Raw genomic sequence first — 23,624 nt, forward strand, 5'->3', positions numbered from 1 at the left:
TAAGCTATCTAAAATGACCTGTGCAATGAGAATTATATGGAACAACACAAGTGCTGAAAGAGAGAGGTGTATTATGCACACATACTTTCGCTTTTGAGTTATGACAACATATTCTTGGGAAATTCCCCCCACAGCATAATGACTTTCAAGAAACAAAAAGGATTGTGAGGATAATGAAAAATGCAAACAGCTGAAAATCATGCAAACTACGATTGGCTGGCGACTAGCCCCTACCCCTCGACTCGCTGAAACGTCAATCGCAATGTCATTTCAGTCGGAGTATAGGTCAGTAGTGATACAAAACAAATGCATAAATAAAGTTGAAGAAACATACCTTAATTTTTGATGGCAAATGTACTCCTCCTCAGCTCATTCCTGCCTATGAACTCGTCACATATGGCTTCAAGGTCGAGTTTCATCGATTCATCTCTATGGGCGTTGAGAAGGGCGACAGCATTAAGATAATCCTGCCTCATTATAGAATGAAGATACATTTTCACCCTCCGCAGACAAGAAAACGATCGCTCAGCGGTGCAGGATGTTACTGGAATCGTCAGCACTACACATATGAATTTCACTAGTTCGGGCAGTAGGTCAAACATGTGGTTTTCCTGTTTTAGGTATTTCACTACGTCATCCAACAAACTAATATTCGCAGAATCACTACTTTGGATAATCTCATGAAACATGCTTCAGTGGATAAGCAAGTGTTCTTTGTCTACATCTGATTCGTAGAAAGATAAAATATCGAATGAATGTTTGTTATTACCAAGAAGAAATTGTTCATTTTGATTTACAAACATGAATGATTAAGTTTTGAACTGTGATTCCAAGAAGCTGATGGACGTATCCATTGTTTCATAATACAATCTTCTATATTTGTTACATACTTCAGTGAATGTTTCTACAGACGAATTGATGGAGTCATCATATTTCTTAGGGACTTTTCTTCTACGGGGTAATTTTGGGGAATCAACATCCATATCTTGACATTTTGAAGTCACTTCACCCCAGAATGATTCAAACTGTTTCTCATAAATTTAATAGAAGTTACAAGAGCGAAATCATCATTGGCCTCCTCTAAGTGTAGGGATTTCCTCTGTAGTGCTATGTTTACAGTATCAATGTGGCCAAACAGTTTTACCAAAATTGATAACATGAAAAAGAAATCATATGTCTGCATATCAATCAAAAAGCCGTTTGCTTTGGCCCCAGTGTCTGAATTGTAATTTCTTGAAACATTTAGAAAAAATTTCTGAAGTTCTGTATAGATGGACAAAACTGAAGACATTGCCAAGTATCTTATGGCTCACCTTGTAGGACAGAGTGGTTTCAAATTTGTAGAGGCTTCTGCCTTCAGGTGAGCAATAAGATCTAATCTTTTAGGTGAATCTCTCTCAAAATTTATTAAGTCCTTCATAACATTCAATGCATTTCAACATTCTGGAACTGCTATCACAGTGTCTTCTAGTGTTAGATTTAAACAGTGTGCAAGGCATTGCACAAACATAGCTCTCTTCTCCATTTCCATAAACTTAGCCTGGACACCATTATATAATCCAGCCGTGTTAACTGAATCGTCAAAGCATTGGCCCCTACAATTAGATGTAGGCAAATCAAATTGTCTTAAAATGTCGATAATAATATCAAACAGAGCCTTAGCTATGGTACTTTGTATTGAGTATAGCCCTAAAAAATATTCTTCTATCTCTAGCGAAGCATCAACAAATCTTATACAGATACTAAATTTCTCTTTGGTGACTATGTCTATTGTTTCGTCTGCTATTATTGCAAAATACTCTGCACTCTTGATATCCTCCAATAATTTTCTAAGAAGTGTATGACTTAAAATGGCCAAAATTTCATTTTGCACATCATGGGATGTCAATTTGTAAGTTTCGCACTGTAGCCATATTAAAAGTAGCTGGTTATCTTCACATCGAAGGCATAATAAATTGTCAAAGTTACTTGTTTCATCAGTATGCCCACGTATTGCAAGCCCCTGCACTCCTAAATAACGGAGGGAAAATATGATTTTTAGTAAACAAGCTCAGTTTTCTTTAATTTGTGTCAGTTTTTCTTTGGAAATCTCGCTAAATACATTGACATTCGATTTTAAGGATTTGAATTTCAGTACAGCTTCTCTGTGGCAGCCTGATGCTTCATGCGCTTTCAACTTTTCTACCCCTTTCTTCCAGTTCGAAAAACCAGTTTCCATGAAAGTTTTTTCCGTTTTGTGAGAAAACTGAAAACGATTTCCTTCAAACATTTGTCTGCAAATTTTGCAAAAAATAACATCTTTTACATTATTGTAATCTATCCATGCAAATTGCTGTTTCCAAGAGAGCTGATAACAGTGTTGTTTTTTTCCGGGAACAGTGTTTTTTGTCACCGCCACAGTTCCGTCACTATCTGTGTCTTTGTTGTCACACACAGTACCACTAACACTGGGTCTAGCTTCATTATCGCTAACACTTGCCACATTGTCACATTTATTCCTAATTATAAACTTGTCCATTTTAAACTAGACAGTAAGGGACGAAAGATTAACAACTGAACCGAGTCACAGTAAGACTAACTGACCACTGGCAATGCCCAGCTCCGGAATATTTACGTTCGCTGCCAACATTAGCTGCGGCCTGCATAACAGTACTGTGTGCCTAACAAGAAGCAGCCATGTAACAATAGTGTTTATTATTGTCAGCTCCGGCTCTAGGGGGGGGGAGGGGCAAACCGTGCCATCGCCCAGGGCGGCAGATTTTTGGGGGCGGCAAATCCATCTTGCGTAAATGAAGGAATGTGAGACTAAATTGGAAATACAAATTATTCATAAAATCAAGGGTCTTATTGAAAATTATCTGTGGTACAGAAACAGTGCACTAAAATTATCTGTGGTACAGAAACAGTGCACTCCGATGTACGAAATGAACATTTCATCCAACAAAAAGGTCTTAAAATGTATTGCACTGTAAACATATTACTGACTGCTGCTTTGATCTTAAAGACATATTCACAACAAAGAGACAAATGAGTGTGATATGTGAAAATAAGGTGTCATGTATGAAATATATTGTGGGAAAAGTTGACTATGTCGAAAAAGGGGGGGTGGGGGGGCGCTTAACAATCCCTGGAGCTGGTGCTGATTTGTGTGGTGTTGTACCTAGTGATTGTCAATAGAATTTACAAAAATGAATGAAGAGTCTTTAACGTTACCTAGTCCTTCTAGCGATCGCCATCAAATTCGGTGTCACTATTGCTCATTAGTTTCTTTTACAAGCTGCCAGCAGGCTGCTGTGGGAGGAAGTGGAGCTCATCCTAGCAGCCAAAGTGCTGCGAGCTCATGGTGAGTTTCTGTTCCCCGCATACCTCCGTACAGTAAAAGTGTGCAAATGGTGCAGATGCAGGGGACAAGCCCTGTCACAACAGTTTGTCATATGCAGAGGTTGTAGGAGTAGCAGAAAGGAATACGCAATAGCTCGTAAAATCGGTATTTTTTTCCTACATAATCATTACATTCTATTATGCAAAAATATATATGCAAGTTTTAACAAATTTCCCAGTAAAGGATGGGGAAGGAGGAGAGAGCGTTGAGAAATGCATGTTTGAATATTGGGGAGGGGAGGGCAGGGGGGAGGCCCCTACTTTTAACTATTGGGGGGGCACAAGGTACCTTGCCCCCCCCCCCCCCCCCCCCCCCACTGCATACACACCAAAGCAAGCACACAAGACCGTTGTTCTTGGCCATTCCGGAATGAGCCAATGTAGCAGTCGTGTATGTGTGAGGTGTACTTACGTGTGTGAATATGTGTGTTTTCCTCTCTGAAGAAGGCTTTAGCCAAAAGCTCAATGTGTAACAGTCTCTTTGTTGTGCCTGTCTGCAACTCATTGTGTCATCTTTACAGTCAGTGGCACACTATCCTTTTCATACATAGCACTCTATTCTTTTCATAATACTGTTGAAGTGTGATCTAAATAAAATTTTATTTCACTCAACTATCTGTCCAAACAGAATAAATTAGTATGGCATTGGTTGTTCATGAATATTAAATTCGGATATTTTAGATTGCCGACAGATGACACTATGCAGAAGTAAATAACAACTACTGAATGTGTTGGGAATTTCTGTTTCTGAATAATGTGCCTCATAGGGCCTAAGCAGTTTGATTACTATATTGTGCGACTATCACTCCAAGTTAATTGTCTGTATGTCTTTCATTGTAAATTGGGAACGAACAGCTTTATATCAATTCAGATCATTATTTGCATAGTTGATCATTAGTTTGACTGTATGCAACTGGATTATTTCTCATTTTAAATTCCTTAAACATATTATCCCCATGAGAGGCAATAATAAAAATATTGTATACAATTCTAGGAAACAGATATCAATATAAACTTCAAAGTGAAAAGTTGAGCTGCTGATAAACACAGTTGGCTGAGTACAGGCAACTTGTGGAGATATGGAGGTGTCAAAAAGATAACTAAACATGCAAAAATGGAGACTATTGATATAATTAATTAATTAATAATGCAAGATATGGCAACAAGTTAAAAGACAATTTCTGGTAAACAATGATGTTATAACGTCAAGTTGAACACACACATTTCCAAACGACACAACACGTGTAAGTCACTGAGCAAGTTGACAAAGCAAGACATGTGACCACGGTAACATTCTAATGAGCACTGAGTCCAAGTCTAGTGGCTGCTGGCTGGCTGGCCGCTTAGGTGGCGCGGCTGCTGCATGACTGGCAGACAGCGCCGCATGTAGAGGACGTGCGTAATTGTGCAGCGGCACTTTGAATGATCGGCAAGTCACAACACATGATCTTCTGTATTGAGTTATGTGTCAGTGGACTTTTTGTCAAAGTATTTGCCATGGCAAGCTATGTACCCCAGATATAAATGAAGAAAGTATCACTTGCATTTTTTGTACATAAAACATACAAAATATCAAAATTAGCACAGTATGGGATAGGAGAAGGATCATTGTTTGGGAAAGATGATGTATGCTTATTTCAGAGTTGCCAAAAGAACATCACTCAAAATAAAGCCAGAAAATTAGAAAAAGAGAGGGGCAAAAATATTGTTGTTGTTTATCACTTGTACAACATTTCTTATTCCAGTATTTTAATGCTTCATATTCTCACAGATCTGTGGACCCAAAGTATTTTGGGTACTTTGTAGTTATTCTCTGCTGTTCTGTTATTTGTACATTAAAATTTAGTTAAATGTGCTACAATGTAATAAACATGCCATTTTTATGAAGATTTACATTTTTTGTCTAAATTTTTTTGCGACATTTTACAAGTACATCATTAAAACATTTGATAAGAAAGTTCACTAAATGAGGTTGTAGCTTTATAAATGTCTCTAGATTAAACTCGTTTTGGAAATTATTGCATAATTAACCAGCTGCTCTGAAGGAAAAAGAGAGGAACAATCAAAATAGCAGTGACAATTGGACAGAAATTTGAAAATGGAAAAAAATAAAAAAGTCATTGTTGTATATTCACATTTTCAATTTTCCTGAGTCACACAAAATTTTGTTGTACAAATTTTGTAATAGAAAGTAATCTGTAATTGTCTTGTTATGTTATTGTCATACTGTGTGAAGAAATATTTAAAATAAAATTTTACAAAATGTGAAGTCACTGGACAACAACTTATCTTAGAAGTCAGTGAGAAAAGTACATTATACTATAACTTACTTTCAAGGGACAGCTGATTGGTAGTGCTGATATAAGATGTGGCAGAGATGCTGTGAAAATAACTTTTTTATTTATTATTAATGCTTCTCAAAACTTATATTTCAGTGATTTAAAAGCATTGACCTACTAAATTAATCAGTTAAAACTGCTTGCACTCAAATGATATTGTGTCACTTTATTGAATAAAACCAGTGAACCAGAAATGCGAGCACAGAGAGAACATTGGGCGCAGGTTATGCTTGACACAATTCTGTTTGCATTTTAACACTCAGGTTGTTTGAAGACCTACGTGCGAGGTATGAGACTGACCGCCAGCTTCTTAATTCAAGAGTTCGTGAATTACAGCAGCAGATAGGGCATATGGAAGGACAAATCACTCAAGGCCAAGCAGAGAAGGCACGATTGCAGACTCAGGTTACAACAGCAGAGGCCTCCATCAGGTATGTAATGTGTTACTAATCTTAACCTCTCAGTGTAGGTAGTACTTTTCCCATTCTATTTTCCTGCATGTTTCATGCCCTGCAAATCAGTCTAGTGTCACTTTCTTTTACATGTCATATAAAATGGATAGTTTGTGAATAACTTTAGTATATTTATCTTATGTGCTAATTGATTACAAACTATTATTGTATATTCATGGTAGAACATAAATTTCAAACAATTCATTGAGTAATGATAAATGCATATAACACACAAAAACAGGACCCATTTGTTTTAAATGATTACATCTTTTGTTAAACAACTGTGGAACATGCGCTACATATGCTTTGACTTAGTATTTACATTAGTGTGAAGTGAACATCCTTTAAAAATAACAATAACCAGAATGAAAAATACTACTATCATAGCGCAAAAAGGTGAATATGTCATAGGCAGAGTTAGGGATGTAAAAGAAAGGAACTAGCCTTTTGACTTATCTGGCAGCTTCATTTTGACACATTCATATTTTTTGATAACTATGTCAGTATTTATAACTATGTCCTGTAATATAATGCATTGTATCAAGCAAAGTAACACTATACACGTCATCCCCAAGGAAAAAAACCACCCCCAGAAATTTTATTCTCCAGATAATTTTTTAGCTACTGCATGTTGAGCCATTGATATTATATATTGTTTACTAAGGCTGGTGAAATTTCTGGATTTTGGGCACAGGGTCAAGGACTGTAGCCTATAAATTGCAAGACACAGGTGTGCCAACATCTTGCAGCTAAAAGAGCTTGTGTATATTCCTCCCATGTCCACCTTTCAGCTATCCTTCCTTTGCATAGTACTGGCTTACCACCTGAGCTCTTGATATGTGCACAACCACTTCTCTTTTCTCCAAAGCTCTCTGGTTTCTCTGTAGGTAGTATCTGTCTTTCCCCTAGTTGTGCATACTTCTACATCCTTGTATTTTTCCTCTAACCATTCATGCTTATCAAATTTACACTTCCTGTCTGTCTCATTTTTAGACCCAGTGACATACACCTCCCCCACTGCCAGCAGTAGTCTTTCCATTTAGTTTCATGGGAGATCATGTTGTTTCATAATGATCTATTTTGGTTAAGATGCTATCTTAGAGAAATTGTGTCACTGCAGGCATTTTCTTCATTATCTGATGATGATGAGATAGTCATCTTTTGTTTTCAGGACACAATATGGGTTGGGTGCATTATATAGGTTGTATTTAAAGTTGCTAGTATGCCATATTCTGGATTCTAACTTTACCCTGAATACATGGATGAGTTCTTCATATAAATACCACCGTCCACATTCTTTATTTGTATTAATGAAGACACACATATTTTATTACTGTAGAAGAATTTACTGACGAATCTTTGGCATTTGCTTGATGATGTTGTCATTTTCCTGGAGCAAAGCACATAATCTGGTGACAGCATTCCAAAGTAAAGAGAAATATTACAATCTGAAAGATAGGGAAGGAAGGTATAGACATAAATAAGTAAATAAAACAGTGGAAAATCCTATTTCATATTCTTATAGATGGGTAATTGTAGATATACATATTTATAAAAAGATATTATGGCACCTGTACTCCCTTTTGTCTGCGCAATTTGCTGCATTTTTATATTTTCTGCTCTCATCAGTAAAATTCTATATTTCATGTATTATCCAAAAAATTCTACACCACCTTGTCTTTTTGCCTATTTTATCCTCTACAGCCTTCACTACTTCATCTCTCAGTGTTATTCATTTGTATCTTATTGTATTCCTGTCCCCCTTTTCAGTCAATCATTACGCAATGCTATCTTTGAGACTTGCAAAATGTGTAGTGATTTGACTGGGAATACTAGGTGCAGTCTGAAAAAGGTATTAGTGTTTCTGTGCAAGTATGAGGGTGGTTTGAAAAGTTCTCGGAATCACCACGAGAGGTCAGAGCTAGCACAATGAGTTGTACATGTGATATTCATTGGACTGTTGCCTGTAAACGCATACTACATCAGTGCTCTTGGAAGAGAGCTGTGGTGGTGACGTGGCTCTGTTGTTGTTCCCACGTAGTGATTTGCGAAGATGGAAAAAATCGAGATTCAAGCAGTGATTAAGTACTTCGTAAAGAAAGGTATGAAAGCAAAGGACATTCATGCCGATTTCTGAAATACACTGGGCGCTCTGTTCCTTGAAGTACACTGGGTGCTCTGTTCCTTCACATTCAACTATTGCCAAGCGAACAAATGAATTTAAATTTGGTTGAGAGAGCTTAGACGATGATCCACGCAGTGGTCGATCAAGACATGACTACTCCAGAAATCATTGCAAAAGTGCACAAAACGGTCATGGAAGATTGCTGATTGAAGGTGCGAAAAATTGCTTACACTTGCCAGATGTCATCTGAAAGGATATATCACATTTTAACTGAAGAATTAGAAATGAAAAAATTATCTGCAAGATGGGTGCCACGACTCTTGAAGCGCACCTGCACATGTGTACCGCCACCATGGCAAAATTACATGAACTAAGGTATGAATTGTCACCACACCCACCTTATTCACCTGATATGGCTCCGTCAGACTTCCATCCCTTCCCCAAAGTGAAAATTTTTCTTGGTGGACAAAGATCCATTTCAAACAAAGAAATGATAGTCGGAGTTGACTACTATTTTGCAGACCTGGAGGAAACTCATTTTTGAGATGGGATCAAGGCACTGGAACATCGATGGGCCAAGTGCATTCATCTACAAGGAGACTACATTGAAAAATAAAAAAAAGTTTCAGTGTTGTAAGTACTTTTTTTCTATTCTGTTCTGAGAACTGTTTGCCATTTTGTCAGCAAAGTAACTGATGCTGGCCAAAATAGAGAAGATATAATCGACTGCGAGCTTTCACTGGAGGACCTTAAACTCCTGCCAAGCCTAAAAAAAGTATTTTGTGCATTCTACAAGTATTCTGCTACCTGAGTAGCTGCTTCCTCTGTGTAATGCAGCACTGACCTATCGAGGTGAATCGTACAGTTCTCCACCCCATAACGTAGGTAGGTCCAGAAATCAACAAAGACCATCACAGAATCGATGGAACCTATCGTTCAGACCCTCCACTTGATTCCAAACTGAAGCACACTGATGATTTCTGGATATGATACTGCAAATTGTAAGTTCAGCTTGCACAAGAGTGAGGTTAGCAATCTTAACCACTTCCACTAGCCGTAAATGTGAACTGAGAACAGCATCAGAAACCAAGCAACAGGCATTATTAGTGCTGACATGAGCCACATCTTGAAGGTGACTGCACCCTCCATCACTGCAGGCAAGGCCTCCGTGATAACTAGCAAACTGCACCCCCTCTGTGCATGTTTGTATCTTGCTGTATGTATTATTACTAGTATTAGTAGTATACTAGTATTTATCCATGTATCTTTTGTATAAGGGTATTGTGGCATTACAGTGCAAGAACAAACAAAACATTTTTCATATATATAGGCATATACAAACTTACAGGTCTTGTTGCATGAGGATGGAACCGGTAGTCAGCCAAGTCCTTATAGTAGAAACCATACCAGTATTTAGAGAAATCATAGAAAACTTAAATCAGAACGCTCAGATGGAGTCTGGATACAAGGCCCATCTGGGTAGAACAGCGCAAGCTCACTCAGTGTATAAATATTTCTCCATGGGTCTGGTTGAGATGCATAATTTCAGTCTGTGTACTCTGGCTTCTACTGTTAAGTACCAGAATATCTTTGGTTTCCCTCTGACAACCATGCCTCCATCCTTGCTACCCTCCCTGTTTACCTTTCCCTGTTGCTTCATAACCTGGATTGTGAGTAATTCATTTTCCCTTCTTCCCTTTTTTCCCCTCTCTCCTCCCTGATGAAGGAACAAAGTTCCGAAAGCTAGGAATGTAAATTTTCTGTTCTGTTTTGTGTATGTATCGGCTGTACCGAGCGGAGGTAAGTATTGGCTAACCCCTCTATCTCTTTGTTAGTAGTATATTCTTCGACACTTTGTTACTGATGCAGAGGTCTAATTGCAGTATACAAATTAGATAAATAATGAAAGAAGTGTTTATGTATTTGCACTAGAGAGCAATAAAGACAACAGCAAAAATAAAGATCATAATGTAAATTCTTCTTTAATAGCTGTCTATACATGTTGCAAGCCAAGAAGAGTATAAAAACAAAGATAAAACAAATCGGTAAGTGTAGCTTACCTTTAAGTGAAGACAGTATTGTGTATGATGAAAAGATACAAAATTCTAGAATGAATCTTTCGCTCTATAGCGGAGTGTTTACTATTCTGAAACTTCTTGAAAAATTTAAATTAGTGACAGACAGGGACTTGAATCCAGAATTATCTATGCCTTCATGTGAAATGCTCTTACCAACAGACCTATCTAGACAGTAGATGATCAGAAATGAGATCTGTAAACTCACCTTACACTTGCAAATGGGGTCCGGTGACATTGTCTCGGAGCTCGCTGTCACCGTACTTTCAAAGACTCTACTTCCAAATCTCTGCCATTGCTCATTAAACTGAAATCACATCACCTGAGTCAATTGGTGGGTGCAAGTGGACTATACCAGTGTAGAAAGGAGGGTGAGTACACAAGCCCACATGTATAACCAAGGACTCGCAGCATTGCTGCTACAGTTGCAATCCCTGGGCTTGTTTACTATACACCGATACAGTGACTGTTCAGATAGCAGTAAATATTGTTCTGTTTATAAGCACATACACGCGAGCATGCAAGCACGCCCCCCCGCACACACACACACACACACACACACACACAAACACACACACACACACACACATACACTCTCTCTCTCTCTCTCTCTCTCTCTCTCTCTCTCTGTAGTGCCTCAAAAATTTCTGTGTAAATTCCAGAACCACTAGTCCTTCTACTGTCTCGAACACACAATATTTTAAAAATAAATGTGAGGAAACATACACACTGTGCAACACATGTCTGTGTGTGCAGGCTGGAAAGGAGTCACGAGCAGTGACGGTCGAACAGCATCTACAAGTGTTTGCCGCTCATGCCAAGGAAGTCGTATTGGAAGAGCAACAAGTAATCATGTAGTATTCCTTGCTGTTTTAGTGTCTGTGATTGTTGTTAAAAAAATGAACAATTGATTACAGACATTTAATTGTACTTCATGTGCTGGACTCGCTAGAAGTAAGACACGTTCATAATTATATGGTTGCAAAAACTAGGCTAAAAAATGTATTTGATCAAATCTAATGCTACAGAAATTGGTTGGCTTGCAAACATTCAAATATTTATGTGAGAAGTGGTGAATTTATTTTTTGTGGAAGTTGAAATATACCGAGGTTAACTAAAAGTATTCTACGAGTATCCACTTATTTCAAGAGTAGAGAGACAGAGAGAGAGTCTGATAAATTCCCGTAAACAGCGTAATTCTTCGGAGAAGGAGGTTTTGGAGATCGATGTAGCCAGATATCCAGAGAAGAAGATCGGCTGTGCATATCAAGTAGGTCAACTAATGTGTGAGAGGTGTGGACTTTGCTTGCAATCCAAAGCCACACCACTTCTTATCATTACACAGCGTTAGAACATGAGGTGTCTCAGGAGTAATGGTCAGTATTCAGGGATATGACAGAACTATCACTCAAAGCAAAAACTTCTAGTATGCATGCCTTAAAAGCTATGAGCACATCTTCATTTTTTTTAGTGTGAAGCAGGTCTCTTCTACTGCAAGCTCTTTGCTTTCCTTCTTTTGAAGGATGTAGTATGGACCAAAACAAGAAAAAATTTTCCAGTAAAATGAGCTCTAAAATGCATATCTTAAAAGCCATGAGCACTTGTGCAGTGGAAAAGAGGTGTTTCACTGTGGCGAAGATGAAGAGGTGTTAACAGCTCTAAGATAGGCACATTAGAGCCCATGTTTTTCTTGATTTGGTCTATACTATAGCCTGTCAAAATACAGAATACAAAGAGCCTGAAGTGGAAGAGATTTGTTGTTTTATGGTATACAAGACGAAGTGCTCATAGCTCATAAGGTATGCATTTTAGAGCCCATGTTTACTAGACATTTTTGCTACAAATGATTATTGCTGTCATACCCCCCTCCCCTCCAATTATTGACCATTTCTCCTGGGACACCCAACATATGTATGTACATGTCTATGTCTGTATACACAACTGTACACATGTGTGTTTATATATAGTTTTGTATGAATGAGTACATACAAAACTGTTTTGAATACTGCTGTAAATTTATTTTAATATTTAATCTCTCTTCAGAAAATGTATAACAATCATGTTGACGTACGTACACATTCAATATATTACCGAGTCTGTGATGAAAGTATAGGAAAGCAAGGGACAAGGATGAAGATTATTCTTTAAATGGAGATTAATTGTTAAAATAAACTGACAGAAGGCTTCAAAAAAGTTATAGAAATAAATGACAAACTTTTTTAAAATATATATATATAATGTAGTTGTGTAGATAAAGAAAAATGTACGCACCAAGTGTTGACAAGAGAAAACATAAAAGTTGAGGAAATGTACAAGCTTTTGGAGCCAGTGGCTTCTTCTTTTGGCAGAAAGGTTGAAGGGAAAAGAAGAGGGATGAAGGAGAGAGCCTGATGAGGTTTAGGAAATGGGGACAGTTACGGGAAAGTCATCTGGAAGCAAGGTCAGGGGAGATTTACTGGATGGGATGAGAAGGAAGACAGACACAAAGTATCTTGTTCCAGAGCTTGCTCTTGTGATCTCGGTGCCTGTTTCACCACATGTGCCATCTGGATTTTCTCTCTAACACCAGTTTTTCATAACTACACAGGTAGGAAATGGCATTACAATATGTTCTTGGTTCTCATCATCCACGTGGCCTCAATTTACATTAATTTCTTCGGTCTCAGCATTTCTTTTCAGTAGCTATTCCCATCTTCATTCCATTTTAGTTTTATACCATTTATTTTCTGTCCTGTCGTGTCTGTCTTGCAATAGTATACACTCCATCACTTACTTTTCATCTTACACCTCCACAGTCTCACAAAAGACAGCTTCGTTAGAGACCATTTGATCCTGTAAATCTGTCATTTTGGTGTCACCGCTACTTTTGCACTCAGCTTCCATACTAAGTCACAAGTAGCCTCACCCCAGCATGCTTCAATTAAAGAGAATGAGTCAACAAGTAGGAAGCGACCACAACACCACCCTTCTCAGGCTTTTCATACTCATGGAATTACAGCAGGAAGTCAAAAAACTAGTATAACAGAGACATAACTGCAGTGCCGTGATTTCTGGTATATGCAACTCTCAACATTAAACTCGTACTTGCTATGGTTGTGATCTGTACTAGACATAACTCTCAATCCACCACGACAGCTTCAATTCTACCAATACTCTCTCCTACAAAATTGCATGTTCATTTGTACACTTGGCCTCATACACATCTAGCAGATGTTTACAGTTAGAATATTAAACTTGTTCGCAGTGTATCAAAAATGTATTTATAGAAATGGGGACTGTTTTTCATTTTAGTTCTCTTCACTCATTAAAGAGGTATTAACAAGATTGCCATTTGTTTTTCACTGGGTGTGATGTATTAAAATTAAGGAAGAACATCAATTGTACCATTTATCAGGGAAATAGAAACCCAGCTAGCAGAAGCACAAGCTGAGTTGGTCACTACCCAGGCAGCACGGGATGCAGCCAGGCGGCAGCTTAATAAAGCCATGAAGTTTGCTGAGGAATTGGTTGCAGAGCAAGAGTCACTGATGCGGCAGCTGCAGCGCAAGCAACAGGAGACTCGCTCAATGGCTGAAATTGGTTCCACCATTGTCAGCCGTATGGGGTCACTTAAAGATAAGCTTGAGGTATGTGTGAATTTATTGATGCTAAAATAAAAGAATTTGAATTTCTGCAGTATTTATTTTCCGTTCAAACATGATGAGCAATATTTCAAATTAAACTAGGATTGGAGTTCTCCATTTAGACAAATCTGTCAATAGCTGAAATGGTCGTTTCTCACTTCAAAAGCTTTCCTGTCAGTCCATGTTTACTTGTCAGTTGGCTTTCTAAAAAATGTGTACATAATGCATTTTAATTTCTTCTTATTTTACATTTGATGAATATTTTCCCTAGAATTTCATATCAGCACTTGTATTCCAAATCCATTTCTTGATATTTCTATGAAATTTCTACTGTGGTTCAACCATTTGTCAGCCACTTGACATTATTTTCATTATTACTGTTACCATTATTTTCTTAAAAGAATAATTTTTTATTGCTCTAGCAAAAATACTAATAAACAAAAGAAGTTTTTTTGTGGTTCATCGTTATCTCTTTATCTAATCCAGTATTTTTTTTCCATTTTTGAGTTATTAATTTCTACAAGATATTCCTTCAGCTATGGCTGTACCAAGATTCTGATGTCACAAGGGTAGAGAGAGAGAGGGGGGGGGGGGGGGGTCCAGAAAAATGTAAACCCTCATTGATAGTTAATGTCTTTGGAACAAAATGACGTATTATTGCAATTTTATGTGGTAGCATAGTCCATTGTTTTCCCAACGGATCATGGTGCGTGTTTTCCAGCAGATGACAGTGCAGCCATGAATGAAGTAAGATTGTCATTTGAGAAACACAAGACCATGTTGAAGTGGTACTGGAAGTACGAAAACATAATGGAGGTACAATGGCAGTGGCATAATGTGTACAAAACTCAGCCACGAATACATACAGCAATTTATTATATTTAGGACAAATTTGAAGTCAACAGTACTGTTCAGGCTGACCAAAAACATCAACAAGCCAGCTTCCAAAGCTGCTTTGTTGCAACATTTCACTAGATCATCTCAAAAATCTGTGAAGCAGGGTGCACAAGAAAGCAGGGTAAGCCAATCAAGTGTACAACAGATTCTGAAGGCTGCAAAGTGCAAAGTCTAAATTCCAAGATCGCTGCTCGCTTTGAACAAGGACAACATGGATCAAAGTGTGGAGTACTAAGAGTGGTTTGAAAGCCTGCTTTGTGAGGATGAACAGTTTTGGAGGGGGATCTGACAAGGCACAATTCAAACTAAACAGTACTGTAAACTGCTACAACTGCATGTACTGTGCTCCTAAAAATCCTCATGTTGATGTGGACAAACAAGTGAATCTACCAGATGTTAATGGATGTGGTCTCTCATCACTCAGTTTGATTGGCCCTTTCTTCTTTGAAGGTACCGTAACTGGTGAAGTGCACTGTCATACGCTGCAAACATTGATTTTACCTGCCATCTTAAATGTGTTTGGAAATAAAGGATTTTACCAACAACAAGGTGATGCTCTGGCCTTCTTCCACAGAGATGTCAGAGCGTACTTGGATGAAATCTACCTGGACAGTGGAGCTGTTGAGTACTCGCCACTATCTCCAGACCTCACACCTCTTGACTTCTACCTATGGGGGATGTTGAAAAATGAAGTTTATCAACAGAAACCAGCTACACTGAATGAGCTACAAGAAACCATGAAGGCATCCTGTTGTGGCTATCACACTTCCAACACTGACACAACTGTAGTTCGGTCAACAATTCAACAGCATCAATGGTGTTTCGCTTCTAATGGGAGTCACTTTGAACACATAAAATAACTTTCTCCCCATGCAAGAATTGTAATGGTATGTCATTTTGTTCCATTAATATTGACTATCAAAGAGTGTCTACATTTTTGTGGACCCCTCTGTATTTCATTATCAAATGGAACTGCTAATCAACAAATACTGAATCATAATTTTTAATAAGAATAATATATTTTTACTTTTAATTTCTTATTGCATGAAAATAAATTAAAATTTGATATAGAAATGCAAAATGCCTTATTAAAAAGATGTGTAAAATGTTTGTATATAAGGACCCGCCCGGATGCCTGCGCACGTTAGCATACTGCCTCCAGTATTTGGGGAGACATGCCAGCCCCAGTGGACTAACGACTAGTGCTGGTGTGCCAGGCAGCCTGGGCGTGGCTTTTAGGCAGTTTCCCACTTCTGACTAGGTGAAATCTGTGCTGGTACCCATGTTCTGCCTCAGTTACTGATTGCAAACATTCAGAAAATGTTAGCACACTTTCATAAGAGATAATGCTGGGCAGGGATTGTTGTGGTACACAAATTTCATCCTAGGGGAAAGGCTATGGTGATAGGAAGGGCTTCTGGCAACCTCTACCACTAAATTTGCCAAATCTAAAAATTAACAAGCCAATCCCATGAAAATACAGGATGATGGCAAGGAAAACAAAGAAAAAGAATATAAAAATATATAGTGTTCAATCTCTAGAAATAAGAAAGTATTTTATTTCCTATTTGATGTTTCACTGTTTTGTGCCAAATCTGAATTTATCATTGAATACATTGTCATGTTATTACTAATTGAAAAGAAAAAGTTACTTTTTGTTAAAGGTTGCAATTCAGTGTGTGTTGATTAGCATTTTAATTTAATAGTAAATATAGAACCAAAATAAAAAATAAAAAAGTTGCTGCTAGTAGGAATTGAACTAGCAGCCTCGTGATTATGAGACTAGAATGTGTGCACACAACTACTAGTTAGAAAGTTCAAAATGTGTGCTTAACAGCACTAGGAAATATTCAAAGGTGGTTTTTTCAGTGTTTTTTGAGAAGCATATTGTACTACTTTAGTGCTTTCAGGCACTGACCTTCAAATCCTCTAAGTATGAAGAAAATCAAAGAAATCATCTTGCTAATCTTCAATTCCTTTGATAACTGGTCAAGTCAATTGCCCAGTTGTTTTCATACTCTGACCACAGTATTAGCCACACTATTCTTACAACAACAAAAATTTGCAAATTAAAACTGCAGTTAGTGACAGATGTAGAGATAAATTAAAAATGACGGATTTCGTAATTTTTGCTTGAATAATAACCTCTCCTACTGATTGATGGAACCTGTGGTTCCAAAACTATATGTTATTGCCATTTAACTAATGGAAGGACTGAAAATAGAAACTCTTCATATATTTGAGATGTTAACTGTTCAGTAGGCTCACATATAAGACTAGAAATGTTGCTGAGCTTCCAGCTACATTGACCCATCAAGCTACATTGTACCAGCACTTCAGCCTGACTGCCCATTGTGTGTGTGTGTGTGTGGGGGGGGGGGGGGGGGGGTCATCTTTTGTTTGCTTCTGTCTCCTTGCTGGTAAGTGAAATTTTCTCCTGTCCTTAGTACCTGGATGAAACTTCAGAAATTACTTGTCTCTGTGGTCGCATTATAGGTATGTCAAGCAGATACCCAGCTGCTTTTGCAGTAGCTTTTTTCCCACACACCCTGCGTCATTCCAGGTAGAACTTGTGCATGGCCTGGAACTAACCAGGTAGGGTAGGCGACAGAAGCTCCAAATAAGCACAGTACAGTTTATCACAGGTTTGTTGACTAAATCATGGAGATCTCGTCAAACTCCACTGGCAGATGCTTTAAAAGGGGAAACCACATATCCTGGCTGTTCTCTATTTTCAGTACATGTTCCTGTAATTTTATGGTGTCACCAGTGGGTTTCTATTTATTTATTCATTTTCTCTGAAAACTAAGTATTGTGGTATAAAAACACTTGCATATTGGGATTATGGACATCAGAACCACAAAACTGTTACTACAAAAACATATACCTTAACAGCACATTTGGTTGTTCATGTTTCTGTCTGTCTTTTACAGTACTGGTTGTTTTTAAGATGTTTTTCACGTTCAACTTATAATAGGTTTTTATATTGCTTTACTTTTTGTGAAACAAAAAACTTAGCAGTTCTAAATGAGAAAATATCTCAAATACCAACAGTTCCATTTTAAGCCTCATATTTATGAGTGATAAATAACAAGATGGAATCCTCAAAACATACCATTTATTGTAGTGAAAGAATTTTCAGATTTAACATGCCCATTTCTCTTACCATTTTAAACTATTTGCTAGCATCTGAGGAGGCAATCATCAATAGCTTGATCTTTTATCCAGATTTGATGTGACAAGAGAATTGAGCATATTTTATTTGGGGATGCCATTGTGAAAATTTTGTAATCAGATACACCATTTAGTACAGTGAACTAAAAATTGTAAACCTTGTTTATTAAAAATATATTTACAGTCAGTCCAAAAAGGAGCATGGCAGGAACTTGACCACGTTGAACAACGTATAAGGCAGCAGCAAGAAGGAGTTACACAAATGAAGCAAGATTATCAACGTGAGTTAATGAGATTACGTACATTGCTGCAACAAAAGGAAACTATCATCAGCCAGCTGCAGTTTGAAAAAAGGTGAGAGATTTAGTAGTTCTTTTTGTGTAGGTAACAGTAGGCACGTATAAGATAAAATTTTTGGTGGCTTTTGACTAGTGATGATAACAGTAATATTTGATCCATCGATTTGAATGTGTGATGTCTGTACTTTCTGACATCTCTGAAAGAACAGACATCACATGGTATCTGCAACTGTGATACATATTATGCAAATTGAAGGTGGAAGGAGCAGAAAGGAAAGGAAAAGGAAGGAAATAATGATATTCGCTGCATCGAAACTTTCTGGGGAATGAGTGGCCACCCTGGTGGCTCAGTGGCTAAGGCAACTGCCTAATTCGCAGGAGATCCTGGACTTGAGTCCCAGTCCAGCGTGCATTTCATTCGTCACCGCTGATTCTGCATAAAGTCCCAACACAGCTTTCCTTTTCTTTCCTTCCACCCCCATGGTGGTATCTGTTCTTTCAGATTTTCCAAAAGAACAGACACCACATGTTCATACAATTGTGCTATGAATCAACAATCATCAGTGTAATGCACATTAAGACCGACCTCCAGTGGAATCTGAAATTAATGAGCATGGAGGACTTGGACGGGGACTGTGGGTAAGTGCTGGTGCTAGGTGAGAATGTGAGTCAGCTGAGGAGCATACTGAGATAGTCCGCACATTTGAAATTAGCACTGTGTTCTGGTGGCGCAGTGGTTAATGCAGCTGCCTAGTAAGCAGGAGATCCTGGGTTCAAGTCCCAGTCTGGCATACATTTTCACTCATTGTTGCTGATTCTGCATGAAGTCCTGATACAGCTGACATCATCAGTTCCTTTCCTTTCCTTTCTGTCCCCCTCCATCTTCAATTTACATAATAACAAGCTAGGTTGTTTACAGTCTTTTCAGGAGAACTTTGTGGGATTTCCATACATCCACATTCCTCAAATTTTTTGGTGACAAATTGTGTTGCATTAGTCTACTTTGCTTATTTCCATTTCCTTATGTCGTATGGTATTATATTTTGGGGTAACTCTTCCCATTCTAAAAGGATATTTTTGGCTCAGAAATGGGCGGTTCGGGCAATAAGTGGTGTAAGTTCACGAATCTCTTGTTGATCCCTGTTCATGAGTCTGGGTATTTTGACATTGGCCTCTCAAAAAACCAAAGATGATGTGGCTTACCATATGAAAGCGCTGGCAGGTCGATAGAAACACAAACAAACACATACATACACACAAAATTCTAGCTTTCGCAACCAATGGTTGCTTCGTCACGAAAGAGGGAAGGAGAGGGAAAGATGAAAGGATGTGGGTTTCAAGGGAGAGGGTAAGGAGTCATTCCAATCCCGGGAGCGGAAAGACTTACCTTAGGGGGAAAAAGGACAGGTATACACTCGCGCACACACACACATATCCATCCGCACATACACAGACACAAGCAGACATATGTAAAGGCAAAGAGTTTGGGTAGAGATGTCAGTCGAGACGGAAGTACAGAGGCAAAGACGTTATTGAATGACAGGTGAGGTATGAGCGGCGGCAACTTGAAATTAGTGGAGGTTGAGGCCAGGTGGGTAACGGGAAGAGAGGATATATTGAAGAGCAAGTTCCCATCTCCGGAGTTCGGATAGGTTGGTGTTGGTGGGAAGTATCCAGATAACCCGGACGGTGTAACACTGTGCCAAGATGTGCTGGCCGTGCACCAAGGCATGTTTAGCCACAGGGTGATCCTCATTACCAACAAACACTGTCTGCCTGTGTCCATTCATGCGAATGGACAGTTTGTTGCTGGTCATTCCCACATAGAATGCATCACAGTGTAGGCAGGTCAGTTGGTAAATCACGTGGGTGCTTTCACACGTGGCTCTTCCTTTGATCGTGTACACCTTCCGGGTTACAGGGCTGGAGTAGGTGGTGGTGGGAGTGTGCATGGGACAGGTTTTACACCGGGGCGGTTACAAGGATAGGAGCCAGAGGGTAGGGAAGGTGGTTTGGGGATTTCATAGGGATGAACTAACAGGTTACGAAGGTTAGGTGGACGGCGGAAAGACACTCTTGGTGGAGTGGGGAGGATTTAATGAAGGATGGATCTCATTTCAGGGCAGGATTTGAGGAAGTCGTATCCCTGCTGGAGAGCCACATTCAGAGTCTGGTCCAGTCCCGGAAAGTATCCTGTCACAAGTGGGGCACTTTTGTGGTTCTTCTGTGGGAGGTTCTGGGTTTGAGGGGATGAGGAAGTGGCTCTGGTTATTTGCTTCTGTACCAGGTCGGGAGGGTAGTTACGGGATGCGAAAGCTGTTGTCAGGTTGTTGGTGTAATGGTTCAGGGATTCCGGACTGGAGCAGATTCGTTTGCCACGAAGACCTAGGCTGTAGAGAAGGGACCGTTTGATGTGGAATGGGTGGCAGCTGTCATAATGGAGGTACTGTTGCTTGTTGGTGGGTTTGATGTGGACGGACGTGTGAAGCTGGCCATTGGACAGATGGAGGTCAACGTCGATGAAGGTGGCGTGGGATTTGGAGTAGGACCAGTTGAATCTGATGGAACCAAAGGAGTTGAGGTTGGAGAGGAAATTCTGGAGTTATTCTTCACTGTGAGTCCAGATCATGAAGATGTCATCAATAAATCTGTACCAAACTTTGGGTTGGCAGGCCTGGGTAACCAAGAAGGCTTCCTCTAGGCGACCCATGAATAGGTTGGCGTACGAGGGGGCCATCCTGGTACCCATGGCTGTTCCCTTTAATTGTTGGTATGTCTGGCCTTCAAAAGTGAAGAAGTTGTGGGTCAGGATGAAGCTGGCTAAGGTAATGAGGAAAGAGGTTTTAGGTAGGGTGGCAGGTGAAAGGAAGTGCTCCATCGCAGCGAGGCCCTGGACGTGCGGAATATTTGTGTATAAGGAAGTGGCATCAATGGTTACAAGGATGGTTTCCGGGGGTAACAGATTGGGTAAGGATTCCAGGCGTTCGAGAAAGTGGTTGGCGGTTGGTGGTGAAGGATGGGAGACTGCATGTAATGGGTTGAAGGCGTTGATCTACGTAGGCAGAGATACGCTCTGTGGGGGCTTGGTAACCAGCTACAATGGGGCGGCCGGGATGGTTGGGTTTATGAATTTTGGGAAGAAGGTAGAAGGTAGGGGTGCGGGGTGTCGGTGGGGTCAGGAGGTTGATGGAGTCAGGTGAAAGGTTTTGTAGGGGGCCTAAGGTTCTGAGGATTCCTTGAAGCTCCGCCTGGACATCAGGAATGGGATTACCTTGGTAAACTTTGTATGTGGTGTTGTCTGAAAGCTGACGCAGTCCCTCAGCCACATACTCCCGACGATCAAGTACCACGGTCATGGAACCCTTGTCCGCCGGAAGAATGACGATGGATCGGTCAGCCCTCAGATCACGGATAGCTTGGGCTTAAGCAGTGGTGATGTTGGGTGTAGGATTAAGGTTTTTTAAGGAGGATTGAGAGGCAAGGCTGGAAGTCAGAAATTCCTGGAAGGTTTGGAGAGGGTGATTTTGAGAAAGAGGAGGTGGGTCCCACTGTGATGGAGGACGGAACTGTTCCAGGCAGGGTTCAATTTGGATAGTGTCTTGGGGAGTTGGATCATTAGGAGTAGGATTAGGATCATTTTTCTTCGTGGCAAAGTGATACTTCCAGCAGAGAGTATGAGTGTAGGACAGTAAATCTTTGACGAGTGCTGTTTGGTTGAATCTGGGAGTGGGGCTGAAGGTGAGGCCTTTGGATAGGACAGAGGTTTCAGATTGGGAGAGAGGTTTGGAGGAAAGGTTAACTACTGAATTAGGGTGTTGTGGTTCCAGATTGCATTGATTGGAATTTTGAGGTTTTGGAGGGAGTAGAGCTGGAAGTGGGAGATTGAGTAGATGGGAGAGACTGGGTTTGTGTGCAATGAGAGGAGGTTGAGGTTTGCTGGAAAGGTTGTGAAGGGTGAGTGAGTTGCCTCACCGGAGGTGGGAAACCAGGAGATTGGATAGTTTTTTGAGGTGAAGGGTGGCATGCTGTTCTAATTTGCGGTTGGCCTGTAGGAGGAGGCTCTGAACAGCCGTTGTGGATGTGGGAGAGGAAAGATTGAGGACTTTTATTAAGGATAGGAGTTGACGGGTGTGTTCGTTGGCTGAGTTGATGTGTAGGTGAAGGATTAGGTGGGTGACGGCAATGGATTGTTCAGTTTGGAACTGGTATAGGGACTGATGGAAAGAAGGGTTGCAGCCAGAGATGGGAAATTTAAGTGTGAGGCCTTTGGGGGTAATGCCAAATGTCAGACAAGCCTGAGAAAATAGAATATGGGAGCGTAATCTGGCTAGGGCGAGGGCACATTTGCGGAGGGAATGTAGATAAAACTTAATGGGGTCGTTGTGGGGGTGTTGTGAGGGTGACATGGTATTAGAAGGTGGAAAGTGTAACATGAGGTTGAAATGAAAATGAAAGATAAAAATATATGGGGAGAGATAAAGGTGAACTAGAAAGCAACTGGAGATCTGGTATGAAAAAAGGCGAAAAAGTGTTGGTTAAGTTGATCCTGTGGTGAACGTGGGTTGGTAGACAACGATGTGCATAAAGGTTAGGTGGTTGTGTTGCCGCTAGAACACGTTAAAGGACGGAGAAATTCGGGAAAATTTCGAAAAAACTACGTGTAAATGTATTAAAAGGAGTGATGTTGAGGTGAAACATTACGAAAATGGGGCTAACAATTGTATACCCGTCCTTTTTTCCCCCTAAGGTAAGTCTTTCCGCTCCCGGGATTGGAATGACTCCTTACCCTCCCCCTTAAAACCCACATCCTTTCGTCTTTCCCTCTCCTTCCCTCTTTCCTGATGAGGCAACAGTTTGTTGCGAAAGCTTGAATTTTGTGTGTGTGTTTGCGTTTGTTTGTGTGTCTGTCGACCTGCCAGCACTTTCATTTGGCAAGTCAAATCAGCTTTGTTTTTTTTTTTATATATATATATATATATATATATATATATATATATATATATATATATATATATATATATATATATATATATATATATATATATATATTTTTTTTTTTTTTTCTTGTTAACAACATTAGCTTAGTCCCAAGAATAAGCAGCTTTCACTCAGTTAATACTCAGCAGAAATCAAACCTGCATTTCGATCGGACTTCCTTAACTCTTTTGCAGAAAGGTGTGCAGTATACTGCTGCATCCATATTCAATAAGCTACCACTCGCATTCAAAAATTAAGCTGATTCTTGTATTGTTGATTGCG

General features: G+C 39.5%; 1 protein-coding gene across 3 annotated transcripts in view; it reads left to right on the forward strand.

The window, feature by feature from the left end:
• Positions 1–23,624, forward strand: part of LOC126416042 (centrosomal protein of 89 kDa-like) — a 98,704-nt gene that overhangs the window by 62,333 nt on the left and 12,747 nt on the right. For all 3 annotated transcript variants that reach the window (XM_050083507.1, XM_050083509.1, XM_050083508.1), the window contains exons 8-10: positions 5,984–6,151; positions 13,767–13,998; positions 18,251–18,420. In XM_050083507.1, coding sequence (XP_049939464.1) covers positions 5,984–6,151; positions 13,767–13,998; positions 18,251–18,420 — 570 coding nt within the window. The remainder of the gene's footprint in view (positions 1–5,983; positions 6,152–13,766; positions 13,999–18,250; positions 18,421–23,624) is intronic.

The sequence above is a fragment of the Schistocerca serialis genome, chromosome 8 (genome assembly GCF_023864345.2).
Source record: "Schistocerca serialis cubense isolate TAMUIC-IGC-003099 chromosome 8, iqSchSeri2.2, whole genome shotgun sequence".
NCBI lineage: Eukaryota > Metazoa > Arthropoda > Insecta > Orthoptera > Acrididae > Schistocerca > Schistocerca serialis.